The sequence below is a fragment of the Rhincodon typus genome, chromosome 1, assembly GCF_021869965.1.
Source record: "Rhincodon typus isolate 14 chromosome 1, sRhiTyp1.1, whole genome shotgun sequence".
Taxonomy (NCBI): domain Eukaryota; kingdom Metazoa; phylum Chordata; class Chondrichthyes; order Orectolobiformes; family Rhincodontidae; genus Rhincodon; species Rhincodon typus.
Window position 1 is genome coordinate 124,999,191 of NC_063332.1, and position 11,812 is coordinate 125,011,002.

The 11,812-nt window shown below is 42.9% G+C and overlaps 1 protein-coding gene across 2 annotated transcripts in view; it reads left to right on the plus strand.

The window, feature by feature from the left end:
• Positions 1-8,007, plus strand: part of LOC109912422 (sortilin-related VPS10 domain containing receptor 2) — a 367,773-nt gene extending 359,766 nt beyond the window's left edge. For both annotated transcript variants that reach the window (XM_048598214.1, XM_048598220.1), the window contains exon 25: positions 839-8,007. In XM_048598214.1, the coding sequence (XP_048454171.1) occupies positions 839-903 (65 nt within the window). In that variant the 3' untranslated portion in view covers positions 904-8,007. The remainder of the gene's footprint in view (positions 1-838) is intronic.
• The last annotated feature ends 3,805 nt before the right edge of the window (positions 8,008-11,812 follow it).

Below are 11,812 nucleotides of genomic sequence, written 5' to 3' on the forward strand. Positions count from 1 at the left end.
CCAAAGCTTTCCTAATGAGAGAAGAAAAGTGGTTAGGAGCAATATGGTTCCCTTGAAAAACTGAAAAGATGGGTTGTTACAGTGGTTAGCTCAGTTAGCTGGATGGCTGGTTTGCAATGCACAGTAATTCCAACAGTGGGTTCCATTCCCACACCAGCTGAGGCTTCCCTGAAGGGTGTGCTTCTCAGCTTCACCCGTCCCCTGAGGCATGGTGGCCCTCAGGTTAAACGAACACCAGTTGTCTCTCTCTGATGAGAGAGCAGCCCTCTGGTCTGGTTGGGCAATGGTGACTTTACCTTTTTGTTAGAGATTATAATTAAAGATAGGGTAGCTGAACATCCGTGCTGGCCAGGGAGTTGTCCATGATTCATATGTATAATCAGAACGCTTTTGATGAAATCCCTAGTAAGTCATTATTGGCTAAAGATGAATTTCATGAAATTGAAAGCAAATTATTAACTTCATTTGGAAAATTGTTGAGTGGCAGGAGATCAAGTAGGGACAATGAGCAAGTCTCTAAATGCTAGAATGTGATTGGCAATGTCACAAGGATCTGTGTTGCGGCTTCAATTGCGCACTGTCTACCAACATTCAATTGCTACTTTCCTATCCCACAACCCTCATTTACTTTCCTTCCCATAGAATATACCTGTGACCCGGCAATCTGCATTCCTCAGGCACATGTTTGCATATGTGTAACACATTTGGTGCAAACCAATTTGCCGGTTATTGGCTGTGTTTGATATAAGGGTGTGGACACTGTGGGGATCTATGAACATCAAGATACAGAAATGTCCAAATAATAATCTTTTTCCTTGTATTTTATTATTTGAAACAGGTGGTCACTCTTCTGTGGTTCTCAGCATAAACTCCCGGGAAACGCACCATTATTTGAGTAGCTGATGTTTACTCCGGATGAAGTGTTAAGACTCACCACCATTTTGTTTTGTTGTTCCTGGGGTTGGGAGGAGGTGAAGCAGTGAAGTGAACTGCATTGTGGTGATGGGACTGTGGGTAATCTCACCTTCAGTAGTTACCAAATCTTCAATCAAGCATCAGAACGTTTCGAAGCACCCTTACAGAGAGAGTGACGTCATGGAATGGAACCCTGAAATGACCATTCCAAGCATTGCATCTTTCTATGAATGAGCACTGATGGGCTGGGAAACAAACTGCCTCAATATGCTGTTATGTGAATTCCTCTCTATTTCCCTTCTTGCAAGCTTTTTGAAAAAACGATGCGTACATTGCAGGTTTGTCACTTCCCAATTGGATGTACCTTTTGTTTCCATTCCACTGAATTAATTTTTTTACATTTGAAATATGTTCTATCCTAATGTGATCTTGAAAGGGTAAATAAGTTGTCAGTTCTTCCTTTGGATGTCAAACGATCTTGTTTGTTCAATCATAGAGGTATAACCTTTTGTCTTCACCACATTGAACCTGTAGAATGTACCATTCGAGGATATGAAATGCCAGCAGTTCTGTAATTGGGAGGGAGTGATTCATTCCACCAGCTGATCTGTCCCCATTGTATCAAAAACAAACATTTACCATAGTTTTCTAGCCCATTCTCATGGCATCCCTATCCTGTTACAAGTTAACATGAATCTTCATTCTAATTGTCCAATTAACTTCCTTTTCTTGAACTTTTTCTTCCCTACAATAAGATGAGACATTTGGATGTTTTTATGTGCTGTGTCACATTGTAGGTGAGGTAATTACTTGATTTAATCACCCATTTTAGTTGACTGTCCAATTGGAAAGAGTAATGGCTATAAATGAATTGGCAGTAATAGTCCCTCATCTCTGAACCCTTGGACAGTAGTCTTCTGCAAACTCTGCTTAAAGTAGAGTTATCAAGCAGCATTTAATCAGCAATAACCTGTTAGGGTCTCCAGGGGTATTTAGTTACTGACCTGAATGCAGTTTTGGTTCAAACAGAGGTCAGGTGAATATCACTGCCGGTGATATCAAAGTAACATTTGACCAAGTGAGGCCCCAAGGACCCCCATTAAATTTGAATTGGATGGAAATTCCCCATCATTTGGAGTCATACCTAGCAGATAGGAAGATGGTTGTGGTTGTTAGATGTCAGTCATTTTAGTTCCAGGACATCTCTGCAGCAGTTCCTCAAAGTAATGTCCTAGGCCCAAACATCTTCAGCTGCTTCATCACTGATGTTCCCTTCATCATAAGGTCAGAAGTGGGGATATTCACTGATGAATGCTCAATTCAGGACAACTCTTCAAATACTGAGATAGACAGGGCCTGCTTGCAGCAAGACCTGGACAACTTTCAGGCTTGAGTTAATGGGTGGCAAGAAGCAGTTGTACCACACAGGTGCCAAGCATTTACCATCTCCACTAAGAGATAAACAAAACATCTCTTGCTGTTCAACAGCATTAGTGTCACTGATTCCCCACTATCAACATCCTGGGGATTACCAGACCTGGACCAGCCATATAAGAACTGTAGTCGGAAGACCAGGTCAGAGGCTAGAAATTCTGCAGCAACTAACACATCTCCCCAAAACCTGTCCAACATTCATGAGGCATGAGTCAGGAATGTGATGGAATACTCCCCACTTGCCTCAGAGCCACAACAAGATTCAACAAGGCTGACACTACCCAGGAAAAACAGTCTATTTGATGGTCATCCAATCACCCAACTGCAACATTGACTTCCTTCACCTTCAGTACACAGTGGCAGCAGAGTGTGCCATCTACAAGATACATTGCAGCAATTTCTAAGGCTCTTTTGACAGCACCACAACCATTACTATCTACAAGCACACCACCACCTAAAGTTTTCCTGCAATCCACACACCATCTGGACTTGGAACTGCATTGGTATTACTTCGCTGTCCCTGGGTCAGAAAAACTGGAACAATCTTGCCTAACAGCAGTGTGTGTACCCACACTATGCGCATCAGGCAGCTCACTAACATCTTCACTAAAATGGCTAGGGATGGACAACCAATGCTGACCTTACCATCGGTACGCACACTTCAAATAAATGAAGAAAAAGAAAGCAACAGCTTATTACTTTAAATTGGAGTCACTTGTTAAGTGAAAGTTTTTTTGCTTGTGCTTTATTTCCAAATGAAATAAACAAGTTCATTTACACCAGACAGTAGTCCTCAGCTGGAGTGTTACGTTGAATTCTAGGCACCACAGAGAAGAAAGTTGAGGCCCTGGAATGGGAGCAGAGGAGATTTACCATATTGGTACCAAGGATGAGCAACTTCAGTTAAGTGAAGAGATTGCAAAAGCTATGATTCTTCAGCTTAGTGCAGAGAGGTTTGTGAGAATGTTTAATAGAGGAATAGTACCACAGAGTAGCAAAACAGTCAGCTGTACATGATTTCAGTTTCCAAATGACTCAACTATTGATAATTGCATCCTTTCAAGATCTTAGAGGTGTCATTTTTTTTTTCAGTCTATCCTGGTTATTTACAGCTGAGTAAAAGAAAGGGAAGTTCACAAATGCTTGAAAATAAAACAGTGCATCTGAAAAGAAGAGGAATTAATATTTTGAATGGAAGTATTGTTTGAGAGGTGACCTGGTTGAAGTATATAAAATATTGAAAGGATTAAATAGTGTAAATGCAGAGAAGTTTCTTCTGATGGAGGTCATCCAGAACAATCTTTGGATCAGAGTTAGACTATTTCGAAGCAAACTCCAGGCAGATTCCTTCAATGGTATTGGGAATCTGGAATTCTCTCTCCTGTGAAACACTTAGAATTTTGAGGATTGAGTTTTGTTAGGTATTGGTACCAAGTGATTTAGAACAACAGCAAGGCGCTAGATTGAGGTGAAGATCAACCATAGTCTAACTTAATGGTGAAGCAGGCACAAGAGGCTCAATGGCGTGCTTCTGTCCCTATTTTTCTTTGACTGATACTGGGAAACATTAGTGACTCAGATCCTGGAGGCTCCTCTGTAATTAGTTGTATTGCCATTTTGTACCAATATTGAATGTACAAACAAAAAGCAATGGACTGACAGTGACTGTAACTAAGAACAATAACATTCAACATCTAATATCATTAATGGTTGAAGGGGTCATGTGGAGGAATATTCCATCATTTTAGCACTGAAGAAAAGCTGAGGATATCTGCGAGTACACTTTAAATCTGTCACATGTAACCTTAAAGCATGTTTCATTTATTCAGAATTTGCTACTACCACCACCATAATAATGTATATGTAGATTATGATCCACTAGTGTTGGCAGTCTTGTTTATTTGGGATGACATTGCTGGCAGCATAAGATGGACGAACGTTTCCGCTCTTATTGTTCCACTGTACAGTAGCTGTAGGTGCCTCGTGTGTTGTTTCTATGCCCCCTTTGCTGACTCAAGACAAGATAACTGAAGCAACTGAAAATTTTTTTTTTATAATGTTCTGTAACATTTAGAATTCTATGAATATTATGTCATGTGGTGTAAATCCCTAAAGCTTTCATATAAGTGCAATGTCACAGGTGACTTTGCTCGTGCTCCCTGTGCCCCATCCCCCCTCCACCCCTCACCCCTTCTCTCTTTCTCAGAACAGGTTGATATGAGACCGCTACTCTATCATGACCGCACTGCAACATTTGATATACTGTTTCATTTAGTGCTGTTTGTCATGGCCATTTAAACTACCTTTGCTGCATAAATCATCCACTCAGCTCCTGTCCTTATTACAGCCTTGGTTCAAACATGGACAAAAGAGCTGAATTCCAGAGGTGAGGTGAGAGTGACAGCCCTTGATGTCAAGGCCACATTTGTCTGAATGTGGCATCAAGGAGCCCTAGAAAAACTTGAGTCAGTGGGAATCAGGAGAGAAACTCTCTGCCAGTTGGAGTTAGACCTGACACATAGCAAGATGGTTGTGGTTGTTGGAGGTCAGTCATCTCAGCTCCAGGACACCTCTGCAGGAGTTCCTCAGGGTGGTGTCCTAGGCCCAACTATCTTCAGCTTCATCACTGATCTTCCACCATCATAAGGTCAGAAGTGGGGATGTTTGCGAATGATTGCACAATGTTCAGTAACATTCGCGACTCCTCCGATACTAAAGCAGTCAGTGTAACAAAATCTAGACAATATCCAGGCTTGGGCTGAAAAGAGGCAAGTAACATTTGCACGAGACAAGTGCAGTGCAATAACCATCCTCAATAAGAGAGAATCTAGCCATCACTGTTTGAAATTCAATGGTGTCACCGTGACTGAATCCCCCACTATCAACCTTCTGGGGGTTACCGTTTAGAAGAAATGTAACTGTACTAGTCATGCAAATACTGTGGCTGCAAGAGCAAAATTATGCAGCATGTAACTCACCTTCTGACTCCCTAAAACCAGTTAATCATCTACAAGGCACAAGCCAGAAGCCTAATAGAATAATCCCCATTTATCTGGATGAGTGAAGCTCCTACAACACTTGAGATGCTTAACACTAGCCTGCAGTCAGCCAGCACCAGCACAAAGCAGCCAGTTTGATTGGCACCACACCCACAAGCATCCACTCCCTCCACCATTGATGCTCAGTAGCAGCACTATATACTATCTACACTGCAGACGTTCACGCAGGTTTGTTAAACTGCACTTTCCAAACCCACCACCACTTCCATCTTTGAAGGACAAGGGCAGCAGGTACATGGGAACACTACCAGCGGAGTTAATCTCCAAGCTACTCACCATCGTGACTTGGAAATGTGTCACCATTCTCTCATTGTCTCTGGATAAAAATCCTGAAACTCCCTGCCTAAAAGCATTGTGGGTCTACCTACAGCAAATGAACTATACCTCTTTAAGAAGGTAGCACCCCACCACCTTCTCAAAGGCAACTAGTAATGGGCAATAAATGCCCAGCCAGAGATGCCCACATCCCACAAGTGAATTAAAAAAAAATCACAGCACTGTCATAATGAATGATATGTTGATCAGGTGAAAAAAGTGTCACTTCATCTGAAAGATGCTTGTGTAGGACATTAAATCTTGGCAATACAATATTGGGATGAATGTCCTGTTTTGTGCTATGTATACAGCCATGTAATGGAGGCTGAACAGCCATTAGAGCAGAGTTGGGGTTTAACTGGTAACCCATTATTTACAAGGTTGTGCCTGAGAGTGAATGGACTCGGGATATGTTTAAGGTATAGCTGATGAGACTAAACAAGTTATTGTTCCATGAATAATATTCCTTTTGGGCATTTTGGAAGACAAAGCTTTATTTTATCAATTAATGTACTGAGTTACAAGCCAACTTTGATTTTGCTTTAGCTGAATATATTATTCACCATCTTAATCTTTCTTATTTCCATAAATGGGCTGGTCTCTCTGTCATTCCTTTTGACTAGACAGATCAGTATTCTTCATGATAACCATTCATGTGACTAGCTGACAAGACACTAGTTGGCTTGCTTACTTCTACCAGGCTCTTCATCTAGCAGCCACTCTCACCAGGCCCCTCTGTGATTGACGCCATGTCGATTTTGACTTCAGTGATAAGAGGTAGCACAGTACTAGACACAAATGAAATGTTATTTAAAAAGGCATGGGGCTGAATATCCTCACAGTGTCTTGTCATTGGTCACTCGCATAAATTCTTGGCAGGAGAAATTGGGAGGACATACCCCACACCTCTTCCTGTTCTCTTTACCCAGCCCGTGCTGTAGTGGGAACTTGACTTTTTAGTTGGGGGTTTCCTGAACCCTGTTAGTAGTGAGTTCATATGTAAAGAGGGAGAGGAAAAAGCCATGCTTCAGTCTCTTCTGCAGGATTATACTCTCTATCACCCTATTGGTCTGGCATCATGAGCAATGGCATCGAGGAGGTGTATATTCAGGACTGTCAGTGACCTCAGAGGAGCAGTCATGATATCATGGTATCTGTGCCAATTTACTAGGTAGGAAAATGGCAGGTCAACAAAATGTAATCTGTAAAGTGTACTAATTGCAATTTTCTTAATTAAGGTTTTTTTTAAAGGAAAACGTTGTATGCAGGAATCCACTGATTTTGCAATGAGAATTATCTGCATTTTTGTAACAACAAGCCCCAGATTGTGAGATATTAGGCAGTTATTTCACATTACCTTCAGTCTGTCTGGTTATAAACCAGTGTCCTTACATGGAACATTTATGCTGCCTCAGATGGTATCTGAAAGGTTCAGTGTCCAGTTTGTTTTAAACCACCTGTGCTCACAGCTGCACTCTAATTTACCTAATACCCAATGCATTCAGTAATTCACTTTCAAACTGGCAATTATAGCTCTTTATACGGTATTTGTTGGACAGTGCTTTTAATGGAATATTCGAGTTTAATGAAAAAAAATTAAAAGCACTTTAATTGATGAACACACACTCATTCACACTGGATGGTCTGTATAAACATGGCAAGTTACCTTGGGATTTCAAACAGGAAGAATGCTGTTTGTTTTCATTAAACGAGAGCCCTGCCTCTGTTGGTGCAGGGAGACATTTGGTCAATAAAATCTGTTTGTAAGATGCACTCTGCAGTTGAATTGGTGACACTGCACACAACACAGATATACCCACATGAATTGTATGATTGGTAAATTGAGTCTGTTCTTTGTATGTTGTTTTTGTATATACTTTCCCAGGTCACAATTTTTTTAGTAGTTATAGTAATGTTTGTAGACTGCTAGACTTGCTAGACATACTTGTTGCAACAAAATGATGAACTCTGTATATTTATTTGTTTGGAGATGCTACTTATAATTGTTAACATAAATCCACAATCTCATTGAAAGTGTAATCAATGAACTATGTCTAATTTCAGTGCACAGAGAACAAGTGCACATAAATGCCTGAATGCGGTACTTATTTTGTTTAACGGGATCTTTTCAATCTTAATATTTTGATTAATGCACTGTGTATAATTAATTTTTACAAGCTGTTGGGCTAAGTAACGTGCTGTGTATTCGATCGCATTCAAAGGTCTGCCTTTATGTGAATGTGAATGCACTTGAAACTTTGTTTAATAAATACCTGGATCCAAACTGTGCTCTGCGTTGGTTCTTTGTTTCACAATTGTGTAATTTACACTGTGTATTGTGGTTTCCTTTTAATAACATTTAACAGATACGAAAATAAAACTATTGCCGCATTGTATGAATGTTGGTTGTTGAGGATTCATGTGACTAATAGCAATTGTGTCCACTCTTCATCCATGGGAGTCAACTTTGGTAAATCCCAGCTTCACACCATCATTCTAGATGATTGATGACTAATTCATATTACACGTCAGTGCACTTTACTAACCTTCACTGTTCATGGACATCTTACATTGCAATGCTTCTGCCAGGTTGCTCTGTACACGAGGCACACAGCCACCTCCTGCATATGTATGGGATGTATTTATTGGCTGGTTTTTCTTAATACTCTCTCCTTTTGTGTATACTTGGAGGCACACAGCATACTGCAACTGTCCTGACAAGTCTGGGGGCTGGGCAAGGTCAGCCCTGTAGGACTGAGCAGGAAATATCAATGGAGCTCATCAGGGATGGTCCAGGCTTTGCAGTGGCAAGTGAGAAACCGTAGTCAGTAACGGGCTGTATTATGTTGTGACGCGGAGGAGGTAGTGACAGTGAAGATGGTCAACTCCGAATACAAGGTTAGAATCTGATATAATAAAGGAGGGCACAAGGTACAGAGGGAGTGGGATTGTTTTTTCCTCAACCAGCTACCAAGCCGTGGTAGTGATGTGCTGCCCACTAAGTCTTCCTGAATTTATATATATGTATTTTATATATATATAATAATCCACTGATTGGATGTCTTTGAATTGGTAGAGTTTGCAGAAGAAAATCTTGCCAGTCCATCTTCTGAGGGATCTGTAGCCTCTGGAATGGAATCTAGTTAAGACTGGTGGTTGCAGAGAGCAGTGTGGATCAGCATCATGATGCTTACTAGACTGCTTCAACATGGAGGTCTCAGCATCCCCAGCGAGTGATCTCAGTTCACTCCTGCCAGCTCAAGGAAAACCTCCTCACTGGGGCCTGAAGAGGCAAATGTTGGCTATATTACCACCCATTTTGACTCTCTGCCGGGTATTAGACACCTTCTCTCCCTTTTGTTGAGTGAAAGGGTAGGCGATGGCCTAGTGGTATTATCATTAGACTATTAATCTAGAAACCCAGCTGACGGTCTGGGGACCTGGGTTCGAATCCCACCATGGCAGATGGTTGGAATTTGTATTCAAAATAAAAAGTCTGGAATTAAGAATCTACTTGTCACCGTGAATCCATTATCGATTGTTGAAAAAACCCATCTGGTTCACTAATGTCCTTCAGGGGAGGAAATCTGCCACCCTCACCTGGTCTGGCCTACATGTGACTCCAGACCCACAGCAATGAGATTGACTCTCAACTGCCCTATGAAATGGCCTAGCAAGGCTCTCAGTTGTACCAAGCACCACAAAGACTCAAAGAAATGAAACTGGATGGATCACCTGGTGTCGACCTAGGCACCGGAAAAGACAGTGGCAGAAACAGCCCTGTTCAACCCTGAAAGGTCCTCTTCACTAACATCTGGCAATTAGTGCCAAAACTGGGAGAGCTGTCTCACAGACTAGTCAAGCAACAGCCTGACGTAGTCATACTCACAGAATCATACCTTACAATGTCCCAGACACCACCATCACCATCCCTGGATATGTCCTGTCCCACTGGCAGGACAGACCCAGCAGAGGGGGTGGCACAGTGGTATACAGTTGAGAGGGAGTTGCTCTGGGAGTCCTCAACGTTGACTCCGGGGCCCATGAAGTCTCATGGTTTTAGATTAAACATTGGCAAGGAAACCTCCTGCTGATTACCACATATCGTCCTCCCTCAGCTGATGAATCAGTACTCCTCCATGTTGAACAGCACTTAGAGGAAGCACTGAGGATGGCAAGGGCACAAAATGTACTCTGGGTGGGGGATCTCAATGTCCACCACCAAGAATGGCTCAGCAGCAGTACTACTGATCGAGCTGGTCGGGTCCTAAAGGACACAGCTGCTAGACTGGGTCTGCGGCAGGTGGTGAGGGAACCAATAAGAGGGAAAAACATACTTGACTCATCCTTACTAATCTGCAAGCTGCAGTTGCATCTGTCCATGACAGGATCAGTAAGAGTGACCATCGCACAGTCCTTGTGGAGACGAAGTCCTGCCTTCACATTGAGAACAACCTCCATCATGTTGTGTGGCACTATCACCGTGCTAAATGGGACAGACTTCGCACAGATCTAGCAACTCAAGACTGGGCATCTGTGAGGCGCTATGGGCCATCAACAGCAGCAGAATTGTACTCCAGCACAATCTGTAACCTCATGGTCTGCATATCCCCCACTCAACCATCCCCATTAAGCCAGGGGATCAACCCTGGTTCAATGGAGAGTGCAGGAGGGGATGCCAGGCTTTACCAGGCATACCTGAAGATGAGGTATCAACCTGGTGAAGCCACCAAACAGGACTACTTGCACTCCAAACAGCGAAAGCAGCAAGTGATAGACAGAGCTAAGCAATCCCACAACCAACGGATCAGATCTAAGCTCTGCGGTCCTGCCACATCCAGTCGTGAATGGTGGTGGACAATTAAACAACTCACTGGAGGAGGAGGCTCCACAAATATCCCCATCCTCAATGATGGAAGAGCCCAGCACATCAGTGCAAAAGATAAGGCTGAAGCATTCTCAGCAGTCTTCAGCCAGAAGTGCCGAGTGGATGATCCATCTCGGCCTCCTCCAGTGGTCCCCAACATTACAGATACCAGTCTTCAGCCAATTTGATTCACTCCACGTGATATCAAGAAATGGCTGGAGGCACTGGATACTGCAAAGGTTATGGGCCCTGACAACATTCCGGCAATAGTACTGAAGACTTTTGCTCCAGAACTTGCCGCTCCCCTAGCCAAGCTGTTCCAGTACAGTTACAACACTGGTATCTATCCGACAATGTGGAAAATTGCCCAAGTATGTCCTGTACACAAAAAGCAGGACAAATCCAAATTGGCCAATTGCCACCCCATCAGTCTACTCTTGATCATCAGTAAAGTGATGGAAGGTGTCATCAACAGAGCTATCAAGCAGCACCTGCTCACCAATAACCTGCTCAGTGATGCCCAGTTTGGGTTCTGCCAGGGCCACTCAGCTCCTGACCTCATTACAGCCTTGGTTCAAACATGGACAAAAGAGCTGAGGTGAGGTGAGAGTGACAGCCCTTCATATCAAGGCGGCATTTCACCAAGTGTGGTATCAAGAAGCCCTAGAAAAACTGGAATCAATGGGTATCAGGGGGCAAACTTTCCGATGGTTGGAGTCATACCTGACACATAGGAAGTCGGTCGTGGTTGTTGGAGGTCAATCAGCTCAGCTCCAGGACATCTCTGCAGGAGTTCCTCAGGGTAATGTCCTAGGCCCAACCATCTTCAGCTGCTTCATCAATGACCTTCCCTCCATCATAAGGTCAAAAGTGGGGATGTTCGCCGATGATTGTACAATGTTCAGCACCATTCGTGACTCCTCAGATACTGAAGCAGTCCATATTCACATGCAATAAGATCTGGACAATATCCAGGCTTGGGCTGACAAGTGGCAAGTGACATTCATGCCACACAAACGCCAGGCTATGACCATTACCAGTAAGAGACAATCTAACCACCATCCCTTGACATTCAATGGTGTTACCATCACTGAATGTCCCACTATCAACATCCTGGGGGTTACCAATGACCAGAAACTCAACTGGACTCACCACATTAACAGAGTGGCTACAAGAGCAGGTCAGAAGCTGGGAATACTGAGGCGAGTAACTCATCTCCTGA